Here is a 23,170-nt window from a genome sequence, read left to right on the forward strand (position 1 = left end):
AGGATCAGGTTTCCAGTGCAGGGTATTAGCAGTTGCAATGAGGTGGGATAAGGCCAGGGGAACTCAGTTTTTCCATCAGCCATGCTGGAGGATTTCGTCTGTCACGGTCAAGTCGAGTCACGTCTCAATGAGAAAAGAGGAGACGGTGAATGAGTTTTACCTCAGGGACTGAATTCAGTTGAGTGAAGGAACCATGAACCCGAAGTTGACCTGGCAATTTTGAGCCTTTGCTAGATTAGATGACACTTGTAGCCCCTATACAGTTTTTCCCCCACCATGTATGGGGTGGGGGGGGGGGGGGACAAAGTCAACCTGGCAGTATTCCACCTATGGAAGGTGTCGAAGGTGTATGAGGAGCTGTAATTGAGGCAGAACAGCGCATGTAACACCCTTCACGAAGAAGCAATCTTTTCTTCTATGATGCTTTGTAAAGCCACTGACAACCATTATATCTAGAAAGTGACATTGCGTAAGTGTATCTAACATTGTGGCCTGGTACCTTGAGTACTTCAATAATATAACAAATTCTCAAAGGAACTGAAATGCTACAGTGATGGAAAATGTGTGATTTTTTTAAACAAGCAATTTCTCACATCGACCAAACGGAGCAGTTGAGAAAGAAAACGTGTGTTCCCATTTACTATATATGGAACACACACATAAAACACACATGCGTGCAAAAAAATGCAGATTGCATTTGTGAGGTAAAGTGGGGCGGTCACTATCCTGTAGCTGTGACTATTTTAAGAATCTGCAAACTGTTGAATGCGGCGTGCTGCACAGTCAGCAGCAATGTTGTGGGTTAGACGGTTCAGGCGGAACAGGAATTACTACTTGAAATGCACGAGCTCGAGCAACATGGGTTTCCATCTCCTTACAAAAACACGGAAACAAATGAAAATAAAGGCTTCAGCTAAACAGATGGCTGACCCCCAGAAAACAACAACAACAGTAACAGCTTCAATTAGGTAAATGAAAAATACTGTCATGTGTTGTGGTAGTAGTCTGTCACAAAACACACAACCTGTGGAGCAGACGCGTCAAATGTAAAGCTGAGGTTTACAGTGATGTTTAAAGCGAAAGTGCTTCTGTTGTCAAACAAAGCAAACATGGCGAAGCGTGCTTTAGCCGTTATGCTGCACACAAATGGAATAACAAATGGAAATGGAATAACCTGTCAACAGAAGTTAAGTCAACCCCAAGTGTGAATGTTTTTAAGTCAAGGTGAAAAACCTTGAAAGTGAAAGTAATAATATCTATATATATATATATAGATATATTATAATACATATAAATCAACTCCCCTGGCCTTACTATATGAGGAAATAGGGTACTTAAAACATTATAACCGAATATAAACATGAATGAATGAAGGGTAAATATACATTCTAGGGGTCTTGAGTGACATTTATGGTTTTACCGGCTTGATGAAATGACTTAATGATTAAACAACCTCAGCACAGTGCAGATAAACAGAAGCAGGCGTAAACACAGAGATAGACGGCCATGTAGATGCGACGATAAGATTACGGGAACACTCAAGACGCAGAATGTCATCCAACACTGATACCAAAGAGGACACGGTCTTGAAATGATGATTATTTCTTCCAGCAGGAATGCCTCAAATATAAAACTGTACTATAAAGCTCTAAACGAACGCATCTAATAAAACCCATAACCAATTCTTTGAAATGCCAAGTATACACTAAGATGTACTCCCTGGCACCGAATGAAAATGTGTTAGGAATATTGTTACAGCACAAATGTCAAACGGCTTCTAAAGGGCAAAACGCTTTTAACCAAGCACAGTTCTTTATAAATCTTATACAAGAGCACCCAAGGCTTAAACATTGACATAGATACATACATCTGAACATGTTAGATGGGATTTCTTTACACACAAGAGATGAATTAACGGAGATATATTTTTTAGGTTTACCCTATTATAAACAGTGTGGATTTTTTAATGAAGTCATCACGCATTTTAATAGTAACAATAGCCACTCATCCTTTTGTACAACCCCGATTCCAATGAAGTTGGGACGTTGTGTTAAACATAAATAAAAACAGAATACAATGATTTGTAAATCATGTTCAACCTATATTTAATTTAATACACTACAAAGACAAGATGTTTAATGTTCAAACTGATAAACGTTATTGTTTTTAGCAAATGATCATTAACTTAGAATTTTATGGCTGCAACACTTTCCAAAAAAGCTGAGACAGGGTAATGTTTACCACTGCGTTACATCACCTTTTCTTTTAACAACATTCAATAAATGTTTGGGAACTGAGGACACTAATTGTTGAAGCTTGGTAGGTGGAATTCTTTCCCATTCTTGCTTGATGTACAGCTTCAGCTGTTCAACAGTCCGGGGTCTCCGTTGTCGTATTTTACGCTTCATAATGCGCCACACATTTTCAATGGGAGACAGGCCTGGACCGCAGGCAGGCCAGTCTAGTACCCGCACTCTTTTACTACAAAGCCACACTGTTGTAACACGTGCAGAATGTGGTTTGGCATTGTCTTGCTGAAATAAGCAGGGGCGTCCATGAAGAATACGTTGCTTGGATGGCAGCATGTGTTTCTCCAAAACCTGTATGTACCTTTCAGCATTAATGGTGCCTTCACAGATGTGTAAGTTACCCATGCCATTGGCACTAACAAAACCCCATAAAATCACAGATGCTGGCTTTTGAACTTTGCGTCCATAACAGTCCGGATAGTTATTTTCCTCTTTGGCCCGGAGGACACGAGGTCCACAATTTCCAAAAACAATTTGAAATGCGGACTCGTCGGACCACAGAACACTTTTCCACTTTGCATCAGTCCATCTTAGATGAGCTCGGGCCCAGAGAAGCTGGCGGTGTTACTGGGTGTTGTTGATAAATAGCTTTTACTTTGCATAGTAGAGTCTCAAGTTGCACTTACGGATGTACCTCCGAACTGTATTTACTGACATTGGTTTTCTGAAGTGTTCCTGAGCCCATGTGGTGATATCCTTTACACATTGGTTTTTGATGCAGTGCCCCCTGAGGGATCGAAGGTCCCGGGCATTCAATGTTTTCGGCCTTGCTGCTTACATACAGTGATTTCTCCAGATTCTCTGAACCTTTTGATGATTATATGAATATAATATACTTTTATTACATATTGATGAATATGTAATAAAAGTGCATACTGTACAACACCAAACACAAAAGCACTTTCCCAGATTCATTCATACTAAACCACACATCGAGAGGAGCGAGGACTCGATGAACGTCTAGTGTTTGCTATAATTAGGACCTCATTAAGGCTCCATGCTCGGTGACCACTAGAAGAGTGTAGAAGAAGGAGTATTGGACTTAACATTTAATGACTGCCACAAACATCAGTGTGCTCAGTATGTAGGTTTGCACATATTAAACCAAACACTTGTTGGGCGTACATAAACAGAGACGGGCATTGTGCATGCCAGCACTGTCACAAGGCACCCTGTGTAGCTTTGGGGCGAGCCAGTGGCCTTGCCTCTGGCCATGAGATTTTAATGGGGAACCCTTAATGTTCTGGGAATGCAACACATTCAGCCAATTTGGTCCACAAACAATCACAAGTAAAATATATATAAATACAATACAATACAACCAGCTATTGTATTACCGTGTTTCTGCAAAGAGTGGCAGAGGCCGTTCCAAGAGAATAGAAACATTTTGTCAAAAGGCAAGAATCGAGGATAATTGAAGTAACTAACAAATCATGTAGGTCCCTTTACATAACCATGGACACGCAAAATTGTGGGGCGACCATGTCAGAGTATACTGGAATGCTAAACGGCCTGAAAGACGCTGTTCGCCTCCACAAGGAATAACTTGAATATTTTCCAGATTGTTTACAACATGAGCCAAGACTCCACGCTACAGTATAATTCATCCGAGATACGGTTTATATGCCTCAGTCAGTTCTGCTCTTTCAGTGAGCAAACGAGTTTATTTACAATTTTCCTCAAATAGTGAAGATTTTTACAATAGCTATAATAATAGTCCAGCCCAGTCCATGATCAATACTGAGCCACTTCAATTCTGAAGGTGCCAGTAACGTGCATTAAAAGGTGGTTGCCAGCTGCCAACCAAATGAAGGCAAGAAAATGAGTCCCATGAAACCATCCACAAGTAGAAAAATGAAGGGTCTTGGTGTATTTTTGATAGCATTACCACAATTACTGCTAATTAGCAGAGAAGCCATTTGCAGAAGGAGGGTGATTTAAGGTGGTGGACTAACGAAAATCCAGGAGTAATTGACCTCCCTCCCCCGCCCCCTTCAAAAGGGTTTGTAATTGCATATAGATGCCACAAGATGGTGGCAAAGCACTTAAAATGAAGAAGATCATAAAGCATCAACACCATGCATCTAGCACAATCTTGAACCCATGTTACATAAACAACCGTATTCAGTAGTTCTATTATTCAACACGGACAATTCCTCTTCACGAGGCTCATCAGCAGTATTACCTAGCACACTAGCCTAAGTAACATTCTAGCACAAGCTGCCGTGACATAACAGGCAAACAATTACGTGCAATAGTACTTTACACAAATGGTTTAAGTTATTAACCTCACCTGTTGGCAATCACACACACTAATAAATGTGAGTGAATACACACAAATTGGAACACCGAAGTAGACTACACAACTATTACCAGCGACATCAGGAGAGAAGCAGAAACATACATAGGTGCGTTCAAGGATCGCCCAACGAAACAGGACATCTCAAACGCAGATGAAAAAACAACAACAACCCACTGTTAATGAATTAAACCGAACAGCAACAGAAGAAGGGATATTTGGTTTGATATACAAGTAAATTACGTTAAGGGTTTGGTTATATAACAAATTTAACTCATACGTCAAGGTACCACTGTCTTATCTTGACACCGTTCACAGTGTTGTTACCTGAGCACAGGACGCCTTTGTGTCGAGCGCACGAGAAGTCGTCGCACTGGCAGAAGCTGCCGTAGAACTTGCCAAACTCAGACTCGTAGCACAGGCACTGGTTGCAGCTGCACTCGCCGCGGCCGCTGCACGCCTGCTTGCTCTCGGCCTCACGGCAGGCGCCCAGGTGTATGCTGCTGGCCTCACCCTCCTGGCACTCGCAGCGGGTGCCAAGGTAGCCCGGCTCGCACTGGCAGCTCCCACACTTGTAGGTGCCTGCAGGGACAAACATGGTCTTCCATTCACTCCTACTCAACTACCCTCGATCACATTTAAAATACATAATGTACATACTGTGTAGTGCCACTTAATATTTTACATTGGCATTTATTATTTTTACACACCATACAGGATACCACAGGAAAAAAAATATATATATTACTGACTCAAATTTTCAGATATTGCTCCTCTAATGCTTCAAGTGATTTTTATCGTTTTTTTACTCTAATTGAAAACCACAGGTCGGTCTATGCCTATATACATTTTCTCATTTATTTAAAGGGGGGAGGGGGTGGGGGGGACAAAAGAAAATAATAAAATAAAATAAAAGATAATTCAATCTTTCTAAACACTTCCTAATGTAATGGATGGACAAACAGACAACAGTTACCAATGGAGCTGCAGATGGTGCTGTTGATTTGGGCTGCCCGGGCGCAGCCGCATTCACACTGGTACTCGACGGCGACCTGCAGGCGGTCTTTGAAGCCCACCGGCTTGATAGTGAAACTGTGGTCAGTGCCGCGAAGTGGGCAACTCCTCGCCTCAACGCTCACGTTAAACGACACCTGTAAGGACATACGGGATCAAACATTAGGTACAACAGCACAATTTTAATAGGTCCACCATTTCTGTGGTTGCTAATATTCTGACTATTATGAAGTCAGGTAAGGGAACCAAAATATATATTAAAAAAAAGCTATTATTATGGTGCAGTGCATTTCAACACCACTGTAAACTACAACTTTACCACACCTTTTTACTTGGAGCAGTGGTGGCAATATATTCTACATTTGAATGATTTAATTTGGGGTGTTCTTTGAAATGACAATGTAAAACTCCAGCTGCATTACATGTTTTAGGCTGCAACTTAAGATAAAATTAGTTTCAAGTTGAAAAAAATAAATACAAATATATATATATAAACATACTATCATGATTTTATTTAAAATCTTCCCAAAAATTTGTTCAACTTGAATGGAATTCGTCAATTAAAAAAAGAATGGCTTAATTCCATTTACATTTTAACTCAGCTTTACATTTCTTCAACCCAATATGTATTTGCTTTAAAAAAAATAAAAATAAAAAAAAATTTAAAAAAAACTTTGACACTGCTTACATTCCATATCATTATCGACTAGTAAAAAGCAGGTATTTGCGTTGCTTTTAATACGACAACAAAATTAAAATTTCCTTTTAATTTGGATAAAAATATGATTTTTTCCCCTTTTTTTTAAGTCACAAAAGCCAAGTAAGGTTATCTCAATATAAGGTATTGCGCTCAGTTTGATGCTTTGCAGTTCTACTCCAACCACAATAACAGAACAGTTAAAATTAATACCGCTCTGCAAGTGTCAATAAAAAGTGAGCATTAGTATCTTTGTAAGGCAGATTTTTTGTATTGGATATGGTTTCACTGTGCAACTTTACTTAACAAGGTGTCCGGTGAGTGGACAGTAGGACCGGAACAACAAAATTCTCACTATGGTTACCATATTTGTAAGATAGCCAATGAGTTTTGTAGAAGCAAACACAGCTGCCGTGCACAAACATGCACATGCAAAGTGAACTACACACGACCCTGTGTTATAATGGTTATAACAGTGAGCGTGACCCATCCAGTGAGTCAACAAAGTTCAGATCTCATTGCTACGAGGAAGGAAGAGGAGTCACCGAATCCGAAACACAGTGTTATATCGGTGGGAAATGGAATGTCACATCCTGGAAACTGTTACATCTCCCATCTACACCATATTCTGCTCACTTCCTGTAAGTAGTGGAATGGCTACCAGCACGAGCTATACAGGAAGTGGTTACATCACATGGCACCGACAGGACATTGCTTCTCCCTTTGTGCCTCCGTATCCTTAATGAGCTAATGAGCGAGACACACAATTAAATTTAGTGTAAATGTGAATCGCGCGGAGGCTCGCAGCTTCATGACTGTCATAAGGACAACCGAGGGGGTTGTCAATAGTCGAGTGAGGGGAAAAACGCAGGAACTAGAAGACACAGGCAAATTTATTGAGATTCATTGAGAAAATACTGTTGTGGACAAGTATGTGGACACATTTCCTCTTTAGCAAGTGAAAAATGAAGACAATATGGTGTTTTTAAGAACAAAGATGGTTTATAGCCTTCATAGAAACTAAATTTACCTAAGACAGTTCCCAGTGGAACTCCACTCAAAATTGTCTCAGACTGATCACCACGCAAGTATTGTGACTGTTTCCACTCACATGAAGTAAAAAGTGAAGGAAATATAGAATTGCTAAAAGGAAGAGTAGGGTTCAGCCTGTATAGAACATTTATGGTCCTCAAACATGTCCCTAAGGAACTTCACTCAAATTTATATCTGACCAACAGGACTGCTCAGATTCTCTGTTCTGGTTCATGCCAAAGGAGTTTTTTGGACTTGTTCCTCCACACCAAACCCATCCAAGCCAGCTTTTATTGACCTTGTTTTGTGCACTGGGAACGGAAAAGGATATTCCCCAAACATTTCCCACTAAATCCGAAGCATTCAACTGTCCACAGTGTCTTGGTAAATTTAGGGATTACGGTTCCACAGTGGACCCCAACCCCTGAGTGATTAATTAAATGACTGATCAAGATGTGTGTAGCAAGAGTTCTACTTTTATTAATGATGTCAACTTATTGTCCCTGACTGAGCAGACAGGACAGAGACATGTGGTCCACGTTCCTTCATCCCGAGTTCCTTTTCTATCTTTGCCACTACTTCAGGGATGTCAAACTCATTTTTGTCGCAAGCCACATTGTAGTTGCGATTTCCCTCAGAGGGCCGTTGACTGTGACTGTGTAACCATATAAATGCTTAATCACCTCATCATATTATTACAGATACAACAAATTGAGGGATAACTACTTTTTAAATCATAAGACAAGGATAAGTTTGTTCAACTATTCTGTAAAAAAGTGTTTTGGTAACAACAAAAAAAAGCAATATCTCAAGATGGTTACATATGACAATTTGACATTTTGGGACAGATTTGAGTAAGAATCAGGGACGTTCACGAATATGATTTGCTTTTGCGGGCCACATAAAATGATGTAGCATGCCAGATCTGGCCCCCGGGCCTTGAGTTTGACACCAATGCTCTACTTAGTGGGGAAGTCAACAAATAAAATTTGTCAAATAAAATGAATAACTATTTTTAAAAAAATTAAACCCAGAAAGGAGAGCATATTTCCAAATGCAATCGTGAAAAATGTTCCATGGAAAAGATCAGTTTAATAAATTGTCTAAACAATTAGGACAATAAAAGCAACACAAAATGATGACAGCAAATGTTCTTCTCACAGTTACACTGAAAGTAACCACACTCATTTTTTTTTGTCTAAGCTTCTGATGCCCTGGAAAGAATTCCTCCTCCAGCCAAGTGTTTTTTCTTTGACAGTCTCTTTACTCCTTCAGCCTACTTTTTGTGCGAGGTCATTGACATGCAGCATCCCACGCCATGGCGGGAACGCACAGATGAAGCGAGCAAGCTAAACCCCAGCCCCCGGGAACAGATTGCTCCTTGCCTGCAAACTCCTTTCATTGGTCAGCATAAAAGATGTGAACGCCGACTCTTTAGGGAGCCCCTCGTCCATTCATTGGTGCCAATCTGCAACAATGTCACCCAAATCCCCCCTCTGAGGCCCCGACCACTATCCGTTGCCATCCCAACACAGTCCCGGGAAAATAAAGCCGATAAAAGCACACAACGCAGGGTTTAGAGGGCAAAATTCCAACTTGTACAAAGCCGCTCCCAAAACTTTTTCAATAGCTCAAGGTCTCAATATACATTTTAATGCAATGGCCTACTGCAAGGAAGGAATAAAAAAAAAGAAAAGAAAGAAAAGGGAAAAAAAAACAATAATTAGCATGCTAGATGGAGACACGGACAAAGAACTCTAAGGGGATACTTATAATAAAGGGTTTCACCCTTTCCGGTTATCGTGAATAGCTGGTGAGAGGAGCCATTACATTCATCAAATGGTATGTTACGGTATGCTTTCATTGTCAATCCTCAATATGTGTGGAACATACAGAAGGCTGAAATTTCCTTCAAGGCCCACAGTCTCAAAAAACAAAAAACAAGAACGATAATACAATCCTTTCTTCTCCATTCATACATACTCTGTTGCTTGAAGCTGTCTTTGTTTCAAGATGTCACCACAGAGCCACAAAAGATAACAATAGTCGATGTTTAGGCTTAGTTCGTCTAGCCGTTATTATGTATCAAGTTTTGCCTTGGTTTCTGGAGCACATACAGTACTATATACAGGTATGTATAGCATGCACGTAAGTAAATACACATATGTACATATGATGATTGACACTACGACTGTGTCAGACTTAATAAAACGTGACCAACCTTATTACTGTGTAGGTACTGATACGTCTCTGAGCTTTTAAGATTGTTCATTGCGTCACCTTCTGAAGTAAGAAAGTGGAGAAAGTTGCGAAAAATGGGACCGTACCTTATCTCTGGCCACTTGGTATGTCATTGTCCCACCCTGCTCCATCAGTAGAAAGTGCGATTGGAATGTTTTGTCTATTAAGCTGTGATAAGTATTGTTCCCACATGGTTTACATCTGACTGTAACAGTCATAGAAAGTGGACTAGTATGAACAGGTAGCATGCAAACAAAACGCGTTGTGCCCATAACGCCCCACAAAGGCTCATTCGGGGCTATGAATAAGGTGGATACCATATCATATTTGTATATTTTTTAAAATTACAAAAAAGGAAATTTAACCTTTGGCCGAAGACACCAGCTATGAGGAAAAAACAATTTTAGCAAGTTCGGCTTCAAACCATTACGTCATCAAACTAGGGCCGCACGATATTTTGTTTGAGCATCGTCACCGTGATGCACACGTGCGCAATCGTCACATCGCGGGGTCTGTTGACAGTAGAAGACATGCCACAGTTCCTGTTGACTGATTCAAGCGCAACGAAGCGAAAGCAAGAATGAACCATCTCTGCCAAGGAGAAATGTGGGAGAATACAGTAAATCAGATCCTTCCGAAGTGCACGTCTTAAATCTCGGCTACAAAGTAGTTCAGACATGGAACACACATTGAGATTTTTGCAGCTACTTTTTGTCTCAGGTGCAGATAAAGTCGCTGCGGCAACAGCAAATGAAGACTGTAGTTGTAGGCTGCTGTTTGGTTTGATTTCAACAGACAGGAAGTGGATTAAAGAGGGAGCAAAGGTCAAGCAGTGTTTGTCTAAGAATGCCTTCCCCCCCCCCCTCTTTGGGTAAGACAGCAGCAATAGCTGAAGTGCATTGTTTGAATTAAAAGCAAAATATGCTGGAAATGCTTCTATTTAACCTTTTTATGCTCTGACCAATTAAGGGTTTGTCGTACCAAAATGCAATGAAGCCACTTAAATCGATAGTTAATATATCACTTAATTAAACAAATAATTGATTCAAGTACCCACTAATTCATTTAACCGTGAAATATAGGTTAAATGATTAATGTATGTATTAATTATTGAATTTAAGAATATGACATTTTGCTTTTTTTTTATTTAATTAATTTATTAATGTACTTGATTTAGCTAATTTCCCCATTGTGGAATTAATAAAAGGTTATCTTAATTATGTAGATGAAATAATAATTAATAATATACTCTACATGACACCTAAATGAATCTGTCAGCCATGATCTATTATTTGTATAATCAAATTTGTAGAATTACAAATTTACTGTGTTCTTTATGGAGAGTTTAGATGCTCATTTTGCTGAAGTCTCGCGTGACGTCATGCATGATAGCGGTTCCACCTATGGATTTGAGTGTGACTTTAAAGGATTTTTCAAGCAAATGTTGGTCAAACGCTATACAAAACAGACAAAAGGCTCCATTGAATACGCCAAAGAAGCGACCGTGAGTTCTCGTGTATAATGCGCACCCATGTATAATGTGCACCCCCAAAGTTGACCTCAAAATTCTGGAAAACCCTTCTACCTATGTATAATGCATTTGTACAATGCATGATTTTGCTTCTACCCATATGATCAAAACGTGAATGAAGTATTTTTTTCAAAGAATTATTCTGAAGTTAAGCACTTTATTTGAAAATGTAATACTTTTTTTATTTACTTGCTCTTATTTTGAAATTCATAGCCTTACTTTTATTTAGTAAGTGAGAAAACATCCAGCTCATATGTTTGATTACCCAGGCAGAATTTGTAAGATGGGTACAATTCTTTAAAGAAAACATGAAGGGCTAGGCGAAGTGTAAAAGTGTACAAGCATTCTCATAACCTCTATGTGGCGGTGACATTGGCATGAAAGTCTACAGCTTTTTCATAACCTCTAGATGGCAGCATACATTTATAAAAACGTGATTTCCCCCCCCCCCTCCCATTTCCCCCTATACCCATGTATAATGCGCACTACTGACTTTTGACAATTTTGGGGGGAATAAAATGCGCATTATACATGAGAAATTACGGTATATGATAGGTGCCAAGGCACACTGTAGCATGGTAGGAGTGGAAAAAAAGAAAATATTCACGAAGTAAGGAGGAGAGCGTGCACATGGACTCACCGTGTCGCCTATTTTTAAGTCAGCACACTTCCTGAGGCCGGGTAGCGGCTCGCCATCCTGGCAAGTGGCGGTGAAGGACAGGCTGAGGTCCTCGGGTTGGTCCCACACTGTCAGCTCCACTTTGGAGCGGATGTTCTGCAAGGGCGAAACACCAGACTTGCATGATCAATTTTATGATCTTATAATTGGTTGCAGGGGGGAGAACTAGGCAAACACGGGTGAAGTTGTAGTCTGGTTAGTCACCATTTTTATCGATTTAGGAAAAAATGCAAGCTCTGTACATAGCACCAGGTTGTGTGTGATGGCTATATGCAAATCTGGATCTTTGCAACATTTTTGTCCTATTTCCCATAGATGAAATTGTAAAAGTGTTCGGTCACCACTGACTTTGTTGTTTTAATGACAGATGTCATGTTGTTACAGTAAAACTCTACATGGTAAAAGAAGACCACACAGCTTTGAGGAGTTATCTGCGGTACAGTTAAGGCTTAAGTCAATTCGTATTTAGTAGTGAAATGGATGCCATAACCCAAGGGTGTCAAAATATTTTTTGTTGTGGGTCACATTGCTGTTATGGTTTCCCTCAGAGGGCCGTTATGACTGTGAAACCATATACAGTAAATGCTTCATCGCCTCATCATTGTATTCAGTGGCGTCTGGTCAATAGAGAGCACTAGGGTGCTGTCCCACTGTTGCTGAGTCATCTTGAAAAGGGCAACAATGAATAAATGAAAATATTATAACGAAAATATTACAAATGATACTGTATGCATATCTAGTTTTAGACTGGGAGTAAGATAAATAGTATACAGTTAATCATGAGTAAAATGTATTCGTTTATCTCTGGTTGTGTCATTTTATGACGCAACTTTGGGTTTAGGGTGCATCGTTTTCCCATTGACTCTCGTTAAATTTTTGACATACGTAGTCAGTCCTTGTGAAATACAAAAGATATGACTTTTACTTGACACATTGCACGAGTAACATGGTTAAATATTAATCCCCAAAAATGTGTGTATTCGGGGTTGAACTGTTTGGTCGACGAGTTAGATGAGTCAACTTTATTCCTCCACATCAAATGTTTCAAGCTTGTTTTTGCCATCTCAACTTCCAATAGGCCAATTAACAGACAACTTTCGAATCACCCATCTGCTGCCATTACCGGTCTATAACGTTCTTTAGATCAGCGAAATGCAACGCAGTCCTTGGGACTGGCAACAAAGAATGAGGGCAGCGATGTGAAGCTCCATCTTTATCGCTAAAATTTTATGTCCAACAATGCACAGACAATAAATATATGCTAGTTAGAACTTTTTCATCATACAACAACCCCAACATCACGGCACTTTACGACTTTTTCTTTCCATCACATCTGTTACAGTATGGCATATACCTGTACAAGGCTGCAAGCTTGAGGAAATATTTGACCCAAAAAAAAAAAAAATGCCAATCTATTGTCAATTACAATAAAAGCACAAGCAAAAATGAAACACAGAAACAGAAATGCTCAATTCTTTTAGCCTGGCTACGATGTCTGGTCTTACAACATGCTGTGAAACACAAAATGAGAGCGGCCAGCTCACAAATGACAACAAATGCATCATAATTTGTTTTTACTTGTTTCTATGTCAGTCTGTGGTGCAAAAAAATGTCAGGGACTGCTGTACTATGCTGAAGAATGTCACTCATTAATGGACTTTGACTTGACTTTCTTCACAGTATAGTTGACTACAAAATAAATCAATAAATCTTGAATTGTTCAACCCCTAATTTGTACATAATCACGGATGGTATAGCGGTACATTCGCCTGACTTCGGTGCAGGCAATATGGGTTCAGTGCTCACTGGGTGATTGTGTAAATATAAGAGCGAATGGTTGTCTGCCTCTACAATGTGCTTTGTGATTGGCAACCAGTACAGGGTGTAGTCCAACTTTTGCATGAGGTCAGCTGGGATCGGCTCCATCTTCGCACAACCCTGAACAGGATGAGCGTTGTAAAAAATGGATGGATGGGTTTATGCAAAAAAAAATATATATAATAATCTCCCCACTTACAGATGTTGAGGAGATAAATATAATATAGGTCATTATAACATAATGAAACATAAAACAAAGCTAATCTCTTCAGTGTACACTATCATCATATTTGAGTGCCCTCTTCTGTGGTCTCAGTTGATCCTTCGCACGCTCACAGCTAGCAGTAGCTTTGAGCTGCCATCTGCCTCGGAGATAAATAAGGCGGTTACACAACAACATCCTGCAGTCGCGTCGCTTTTGGCCGTCCCAGCGCGCGGGATGCACTTTGGCAGCTGGAATGTTAATAACGCCATGAGTCAAAAGCGCTTCCTTCAAGCTCCAGTAACACACACACCCAGCCTGTTCCAAAAACATCGGTCGGCTGAGGCGGGGAATGAATAGAAAACACCCACACAGCGAAAACACACGAAGGAAAGTCTGACAAGTTTTGAAAAGTGAAAGTGGCAGTTACGTGAACATCAGGGGGCAGACAGATGTATGCTTACTGGTCACAACATTTAGTATTTATACACATCTGCACAACAGGGCCAAAATATTAGAACTAATTCTCAGTATAACGGAGTGCAGTTCTAAGCGAAACTTAATCATAAACATAATAAATGCATCTTGCTCCATTTAGCCTTTAGATTATGGTCTAAAGGTTAAGAAAATAATATCAAATACTTCACATAAAACTTGACTTCAGTGTTGCTCCCCATTCTTCATTTACTTACAGTATCTCATTCAAACAGAAAAAGCTGCATGAAGCAACTGAATGGAGGTGATGTCAGTGGGCGAGGTGATTTGCCACGGCAATAAAGTAACACATATCACAGTGGCGCACATCAGCTGCTAAAAAGAGTCATCTTTACGACAACTACGAGGAAATCCTCACATTGGCGAAGCTGGAACTGAGCAAGAGTCTATTCTTATTGTTCACAGATGGTCAAAAGTGTTGCCAAAATTGCGTCTACAAAAATATTAGCTGTATAGGACTCGTTCGAAGGTTCGCTTCCGTGATGAGAAATCCAACTCAACAACCGCCCATGTGTCAGCTGTAGCCTCATTCACAAACTGTGCGTGTGTGTCACAGTCGAGCAAACTTGGACTTGGGACTTAAAACCATTTCTCTCCCTACCAACAAATTGTAAAACATTTGTCTTCAACTCCAGTTTCACTTGAGTGTATACCGGTAACATTGTTTAACATTACTCAACAAATGCATGCATTATAAATTCAATCTGCAAATGAATAAACAAACATTCCTAGCCACTATTTATCCATCCATCCATTTTCTAGCTTACTTCGTTCCGGTCGCAGGTGAGCTGGAGCGTATCCGAGCTGACTTTGTGTGAGAGGTGGCGTGCAACCCTGTATGGTTGCAAGCCACATGCAGAGAACATATAGACAAACAACATGCATGGCTGTGGAATGTGGGAGGAAGCTGGAGTACATGGGAGACAACTCATGCAAGCAATCTAAGAACTGCGCGACGTACTAAACGCTATTCCAGCCACCATGCTGCCTGCCACTATTTATTTCATCTATATTTTGTAAAGGCAAACCAGGAAGCTGCTAACTCACATTGTAGGCTGCTACGATGAGCTGGATGACGTTCTTTGAGTCCTGGTCCAGGATCTCCACTGTCGTTCCCGGTATGAGCGCCGTGAAATTCTTTTCAAGACGTGCAAATAAAGGAAAAGTAAACTTGCGGCATGAGAAGGCAAAGGGTGTGGTCGCAAATGGGTTAAAAGAAGAAGAAGAAAAAAAAGGTAAACTACCTTATAAATCACATACAACCGCTTAGTGACGGCAAATATGAGGAAAATGTTGTTCTCTGCCAGTTTCTCGCCCAGAAGTGCCAGTGAAGGATAATCCTGCACGGAGAGAGATACATCAAGTGTCGCTATCAGGATGCTAAGTAACTGACGTTCATGCTTTCCATATTATTATCTCCACCTAGAAAGTTATCTGTTGGTTGTGTGCAACTTCCACCATCTACCATCAGTTAACTCTGTTTTCACTCATTCCAAATGAAGGAACAGAAAATGTGGAAAACCGCTTACTCCGGCTGTGTAAAAGGTGTCCCACCAATTCCATGTCAGTGCCATTCATGTAGAACAGTGAAACTGCTGCTTTTACTGAGTGTGACAAGGGCTTGCCTCGTTTCCAACACAAATACAAAAGAGGTTAAAGACCACAGTTCACATTGCTGTCTTGTTTTGACGGGACTCATTTGAATGGTGAGAGTTTAGTTTAGTTTAATTTAAGATGGGATGAGGATCAACATGCTTGCGGGATTCAATCATGAAATACCAGGGGGGTGACACAAACCTAAAAAACAAGAACTAGTGTTTCTCTCAAAGAACCTTCATCAAGCCTGCAGACCCCTGTTTCCTCGCATTGTTTATCTAGCCAAAAGCAATTCTTAACGATCGATTAATCGATCGTTATGCCCATCTCTATATCCTGCAAACGCTTTACGTTTGGTTGAAATCATTGGTTTTCCCTTTTTTAACAAAAACGTGACCAATTTTATTTTGGTTTTTCATTCACATAACCACATTTGTTAACAACACTATGGGATTATATGTAAACACAAACACATCACACATCACAATGAAAGCGTACCGCCCAATGAAAAGCATGCATGTCGAATGAAGGGCTTTTTTTCCCCCCCAATTTTTTTTTTTTTTTTTTTTTTTACCAAGCGAGTGGAAGCGCTGTACTCATTGTTGTCTAGGTGACAGCGGCCGTCATGAGGCTGCACAAGGCCACCCAGACGCCCGTCCAGAGCCAGGTGAGGCACGTCGTCTGTGGCGAACACCAGCAGGTGGTACGCCTCCTTCCTCCAGCCAATCTCGTCCTGCACGCAGAGAACAGTGACACACGTGTACATAGATGTCAGCATGTACAAGCATTTTCATCAAGAATTGAACATGTGCTTACGAAAAATTATTTTATTATATTAATTCTCACCAAAGACAATTTTTTGAGGAAGTCCTTCCACTAACCCATTGTGATGGGCAACTTTCATTATGGTCTGCTAAAGGCTAAAATGTGTCTATATCAGAATTCTTTAGAGGCGGATGATTGAATATAAATAATAACATAAACAGCCTTGTTTGGAGAGTCTCCAAACAATTATATTTAAGTGTATAGTATGGAGACATTGCGATTGAGGAGACAGGAGCCGAAGACGCCCACCAGAACATCTTTGCCTGCAGAGCTTCTTGCTGAAAAAGGCCCCTTGGTGAACGTCTATCTATTGTAGATCACCATAATAGTGCTATTTTTCTAAACCTTTCCCTGTCTTGACATTAGCATTGGGTTGCAGAATAGTTCCGAAAGGAGAAGAGAAAACAAAACCGCCCTGTGTTCACATTTTACCGCCAATATCTATCCACATGCAAAGTCAAGACCTTGAAGATCATCACACCACCTTGAGAGCCACTAACCCAAACACAAATGTGTGTGCATGTATATGTGTGAGTTAAAACAGAAACCTTATCTAGAGGGGGGGGGAAATGGGAACAGTGCTGAAGAACAGGGGAATATTCCATGAAAAACCTGTGGTTTTGTTGAAGATAGTGCATTAAAAGTTAAAAATAAAAGGCATTCTTAAGGTTGACCTGACTTCAGAAGGGTAAAATTAGATGAATCGGGCCTTGGGGGAGACCTCGGCTGAGACTTGTTTAATTAAAAGGTAGCGGCTACTTGGAAGAAGTCCCTGTGTAGCAAACTGGCGGAGCAACATAGACAGGGAGGGGGGTGAACGGGTATTGACTCGTCTCTGCAGGACAGCTGCAGCAGAATGCACTTCCTGTCCCGCCCACCCTGTGATGCTCTTAATTAACAAGCAAATAGGCCAGATGCTTGTCATGGGGGCTCCTTACTAGATTTTCGCCATATGAATTAAATTTGCGCTGCCACAGCCGCTTAACAGTATTTTATTGTCACACAGCCATCATAACGTGCACTACATGACACTGCAATATGCCATTTGCATCCTAGTGAACTAACTTGGGTGACTTTTCCAAAATGTGGGCCCCAATGTTGGACCCATTGGGAACCCCTGTACTGTCGCCTGATACTAGAAAACTGGCTTAACAAAGTTGGCAGCCATCCGTTTTATTTTTTTATTTTTATTGTTTCACTTGTAGGCTCCAAGTTGGATATTTGCTACTTCCAAGCAGACTCGAACGGACCATGAGTACACTTGTTAAAGGACCCACACCATCAATTTTTGTATTATATTTTTTTATAATCTTTGATGTCCTTTTATCGGGTTTGCAAAATAATTTGGGTTGGAAATGCCCAGGATGCCCCTTTTCAAGCTATTTTAGTTGGTCTTTTCCACCTGCCATTTGAGACGGCCGGATTTCTGATTAATATTCATTATGTAAATAAGCTTTGCTCTGATTGGATGGCTGTTATTCTTAATTTAAATACGGAAAACAGCTTTGCTCTAATTGGTACTTTGCGATATCATAGCGTCTTGTGGCATTCATAGCGACGTCGCGTAAATAAAAAGAGAGGCTAATCTACCCCCCCCCCCCACCCCCGCTCCCATTCACTTGAAAATAATAATAATATTCTTTAATAATAATCGATTATGAATATAGTTAAGTATTGCTGTAAAACACGTATGTATACTTTACAGGCTTGGCGGCAGCTGAGACCCGCTCGCTTAAAACCCGGAAATGCCGTGTTGCCGTTTCACTGAGTTGAGTAGGTGGGTAACACCCAAGGAATGGGCGGGTACTTGAACATGAATTGACAACACTATGTTGCAACAACGCACATTTCAAAGCCACCCGTTTTGCAAGCCTTAGGCTGTTTATTGAGCCTTTCCATTCAATCGACAAACCGCGGCAGTGTCAAACGTAAACCATGTCACAGACCCATTTTGACCTCTGCATAAAAGAGAAGAAAATAATTATTTTGATGGTACGGAACCATGAAACTATTCAGTTCATGACTTAAAAAGAAAACAATCGATAGAGACGAGACTAACGGGTTGCTTTGTCACCTTACAAACCGCCGCCTGGAGAATGGCATCAAATCCACCCTCGGGCGCGTCCCGGTTGCGGGAGACCATCTGCTTCTGCACCTCTTCGTTGAAGCGGTCGACTTTGTCCGTCAGCGACAGGATGTGGCGGAAGCCAAACGTGGGCACACAGTTTGGGAACAGCTTGTACCTAGGCGGGTATCAATAACAACAGGATTGCCATTAAAAAGAATAAGTCATGCAGTGTTATTTTTTTTTAATCACCGCGGTCTTAAACTCCTTTCATTTATCGCCAATATGTTCTCACTGCAATGCTTTGTGCATGGCTGGCATGCAAATAACCTACATGGCAAGTGATGCGCACTGGCTGCACTGCACTTTCACCTCCGGGGCAAACAAAGAAGGGGGTAGCCCATATTCTGGTTCTGTGCTGCACAGTGTGCGAGCTGCTTGTGCTGAGGAAGAGCTTATTCACTTGGTTTGATCAAATATGAAGAGCCAGGAATGTATAATTCATCAAGACAAAAAATAAAAATAGAACACGTGGGGTTACATTTGAGTCCATGAGGTACCCCTTGTTCAGCTCCCATAACTTTTTCCATTGCTTCTATGATGTGCTTATCTACATTCATTTGGTTTTTTTTAACGTAAAATGTTGTACAGTGGTGCCTTGAGAAATGACTTTAATTGGTTCCGTGTCCATGCTCTTAACTCAAAACAATGATCTCAAATCATCTTTCCCCATTGAAATAAACGGAAATGGCATTAATCCGTTCCAGCCTCCCCACAATATTTTTTTTGTTTGTTTGTTTTTTTAATAAAGGAAAATAGCACTCTCTAATATTGTACTTTGTAAAAATGCAGACAAATAAAAACTAAATAGAATGCAAAGCATTAAACAGTTTGCGCCTCATGATATAATATATCCTCCGTCAGTGTGCTGTGCCTTCTGGTGTGCCCGCCTCGGCCACCGGGAGGCACTACTGTGTCGTACGCTCATGCAGACAAATGAACAACAACAGACTTCTTCTGCTGTTCTACCGCTCAGTAAATTGCTGTATGAGCAGTCATTTTTTGTCAAAGATGAAGAATGCAATGTAATGTAGTGAGTAATGTTATCTGTCTGGTCTGTGTGTTATAAAACCTCGACTGTTGATGCTAACTGTTAGCATGTCAGTGGCATTTTCCATGTATTTGGTCGTTGTTTGTTAGCACCCGCGACCCTAGTGAGGATAAGCGATACGGAAAATGAAGGAATAAATGAATGAATGTTTGTTAGCATTAAGCTAGCAGGCAAGGCTGTGGTTGTTTTACGTACACAATGTGTAATTGTCCTTCTTTTATGCTCAGTTAGTTTGATCATAAACTCGAACTGGAAGTGGCATTACACAGCTTGAAACCTCTATTTTTTGATTAAATGTTCACCATTTGTTAAAGTGGTGCTTATTGTGAAGGGAGTTGATTTGAGTTTACTGCTTCCATGAAGCGCTCGTAATCTCACGTTTGCACTCGCACGTCAAAGTAAAAACCTTTGTTTATGCTCCCATTTATCATGAGCTGAACTTAAAGATCTTTCAGTCGGACAACGACTGTTAGCACACAGCCGAGATATCAAAGGAGTGGCTTCAAGACAACTCTGAATGTCCTTGAGTGGCCCGGGCAGACCCCAGACCACCATCCGATTGAACATTTCTGAAGAGATCGGAAAATGGCTGTGCAACAACGCTTCTCAACCAACCTGATGGAGCTTGAGAAGAGCTGCAAAGAGGAATGGGCGAAACTGCCCAAAGATAGGTATCCATCAGCAGTTTTCACTTAAAACAAGACATTTTGTCCTGAAAACAAGTGGGGGGAGGGGGGGAAATCTGCTAATGGAACTAGCATTAGTTAACTTTATAAGATTCTTTAAAAAAGAGATTTTATCTTAAAACAAGTCTTTTTGTCTTCCTGAAAATTTTTAAAGAAGTCAAAACTATCTTTAAAATAAGCACAGTACGATGTTTTCACTAGAAATAAAATGAATTCACTAGGTAAGATTGAGTATTTTGCCAGTGATCTTTTCACTGCTGCCTACCCATTGCATGGGTTCTCCTGATACTTGGGCGCCGTGTAGGAGAAGGGCGACATGTTCTTGTCCACGAAGGAGCCGAAGCCCAGACGGAAGTTGCTGGTGAGCTTGCCCATCTCCAGGGCCAGCTTGGTGCCCAGGTTGCGTATGGTGTCCAGGTCGTCCTTCATGGAGAGCGACAGGTCCATCAGGTAGTAGAGGTCCACTGGGTAGTCCTCCACCTGGCGCACCTGCAGCCCAAACCACGTCTGCTCTCCTGCATGCAGAGTACGAAATCAATCATTGAGCACGTTAACCCTTTAACTGTCTGCTTGAGGAAACATTAAATGCAAACCAAACAGATTTAGATTGTTTTCTTTTCTGTATGGGGTGGTAAAAGGGTTAAATTTGCCACTTTGTCACCTGGTCGCAAGCTGAGCGCGATCCTCTGAGGTCTAATCTGGACCACATCCTGTTGGGTCAAGCCGGACCCCTTGGAGCTCAGAGGCATGTTCTGCTGCACCGTGATGCTGTTGGTCAGGTATTCGACATAGCGACTCTGGCAGCCCCTCTTGTGCAGGTTTGCAACAATGTCGCAGCGTGACGTCAGGGTGTGGCCCCTTCCAAAATCCTGACAATACAGTAATAAGCTGGATCAGTGATGCAAAAATGATTGCTAATAACATTTAAGGTGAACAAGCATACCTCTTGTGCGCACCAGGCGCAACTGGGGTGAATCATGAGGCATTCTTCGCAGGAAGCCGCGCTGCCACTCATACACACATTAAGTCCTGAAGGAGAAGTAGTGTAGACTGTAAAGTCATACATATTATGAAACAAAGTAATTAAATCACAGTGCAGTAACATTACTATATTACTCCATTAGGAGAAAATGTGAACAGGAGCCTCGAAACTATTTTCCAGTACAATACTTCCATTGTGAAAGCTAGTCTTTAAACCTTTATTGACCGGAGGTCTGGCAGGCATGGTTTGATGTTCTAGATGTTCCAGATCATTGATCCGGGTCCTGATGACCACAGCTGTTAGTGGCAGTCGATTGGGCTGGGTCATATAAGGACATGTAGCACTCATTTGACCGTATGTCCCTCCATGGAATTGTTGAAAGACTTATTTTGACACTTTGGCACTTAGTTAAACATATGCCGCTTCCCCTCTTTCCCCGCGGGCTAGGTGACGATGATTGAATTCGAGGCTATTGCCGTATGGATTTTTTTCCTGCTCATTATAATTTCATGACAATACCTGCTTAATTCAGTGATCCATCCATCCATCCATCCATTTTCTTTCCAAATACTTTTTTTTTTTTTTTTTTGGTATTAAATTGTACCTAATGTTCTGTCGTCACCGTCACATAATCGTTGACCGATATGCCAAAGAAATTTTTTATTTTTGTTTGTTTAAATGAATGAAGAATGTCATGGGCTTACCCGTGGAAGTGTGCAGGAATGTTTGCAGCAACAGCAAGCAGCACACGGCGGCTTTCCACACTCGTGTCGGCGGGCTCCACATGGCGTCACTCGGCGTGTTTACACTCCAGTAGCCACCCCCCCCCTCCCCCCCTCCCCTCTCCCCTTCCCACACACCGCCCCGGATTCGTAGCTTTCTCTCCGTCGCTCGCAGCGATCCTCTCATCCAATCATCAGAACCTCTCAGGACTGGTTCCGGTCCAGCTGGTCGACTGTTTACATCTCATGGCGACGAGCGGTGCGCGTCAGCGACAGGTTGCCATTGTTGATCCGCTCCCCCGGTTCGCTGAGACGCCTCGGTGAGCTCGTGTCCACGTCCCCGTCCGCTTTCAGGCATGGAGACGGCTGCCGAGCCGCTGTTTGGGTTTCATATCGGCGCCGCACAAGCGTCTTTAATCGAGTCGGAAGCGGAGATAACAGAGCGTCAAACGATTACAAGAGCTGCGCATCTCCAAACTTGTCGGTCCAGATTTTGATTTCGCTCACTTGGTCAGCGTCCCAGCTGGGAGTCTCCACCCCTTAACCCCATCCTTCGAGCTGCGGATTTGTTAACCCGCTCGCCATCGCAGTGCTGACACCTAGTGGTGGGTTCGGTAGCTGAAACGTTGATCGATGAACACCAGATCTTTTCAAAACAGCGAAGAAGAGCTTCGCTTCAAAGAAAACAGCAGGCAGTAGTCACTCAACGGCAGAAGTGAGAAACCATGGGGGGGGGGCATTGGTCGCGATAATAAACTACAGTAAACAATGAATGAATGCACGATTTATCAGTCCATCTTAGATGAGCTCGGGTCCAGAGAAGCCGGCGGCGTTTCTGGGTGATGTTGATAAATGGCTTTTGCTTT

The 23,170-nt window shown here is 41.4% G+C and overlaps 1 protein-coding gene across 1 annotated transcript in view; it reads right to left on the bottom strand.

The window, feature by feature from the left end:
• itgb5 (integrin, beta 5) overlaps nucleotides 1-22,851 on the bottom strand; it is a 38,389-nt gene extending 15,538 nt beyond the window's left edge. The window contains exons 1-11 of the mRNA XM_061691712.1: nucleotides 22,287-22,851; nucleotides 21,544-21,629; nucleotides 21,262-21,469; nucleotides 20,866-21,115; nucleotides 18,813-18,981; nucleotides 16,488-16,646; nucleotides 15,562-15,657; nucleotides 15,365-15,454; nucleotides 11,764-11,898; nucleotides 5,585-5,759; nucleotides 4,936-5,190 (exon numbers count right to left, since the gene is read on the bottom strand). Of these exons, the coding sequence (XP_061547696.1) occupies nucleotides 4,936-5,190; nucleotides 5,585-5,759; nucleotides 11,764-11,898; nucleotides 15,365-15,454; nucleotides 15,562-15,657; nucleotides 16,488-16,646; nucleotides 18,813-18,981; nucleotides 20,866-21,115; nucleotides 21,262-21,469; nucleotides 21,544-21,629; nucleotides 22,287-22,491 (1,828 nt within the window). The 5' untranslated portion in view covers nucleotides 22,492-22,851. The remainder of the gene's footprint in view (nucleotides 1-4,935; nucleotides 5,191-5,584; nucleotides 5,760-11,763; nucleotides 11,899-15,364; nucleotides 15,455-15,561; nucleotides 15,658-16,487; nucleotides 16,647-18,812; nucleotides 18,982-20,865; nucleotides 21,116-21,261; nucleotides 21,470-21,543; nucleotides 21,630-22,286) is intronic.
• Nucleotides 22,852-23,170: the final 319 nt, after the last annotated feature.

Source organism: Phycodurus eques, chromosome 12 (assembly GCF_024500275.1).
Source record: "Phycodurus eques isolate BA_2022a chromosome 12, UOR_Pequ_1.1, whole genome shotgun sequence".
Classification (NCBI taxonomy): domain Eukaryota; kingdom Metazoa; phylum Chordata; class Actinopteri; order Syngnathiformes; family Syngnathidae; genus Phycodurus; species Phycodurus eques.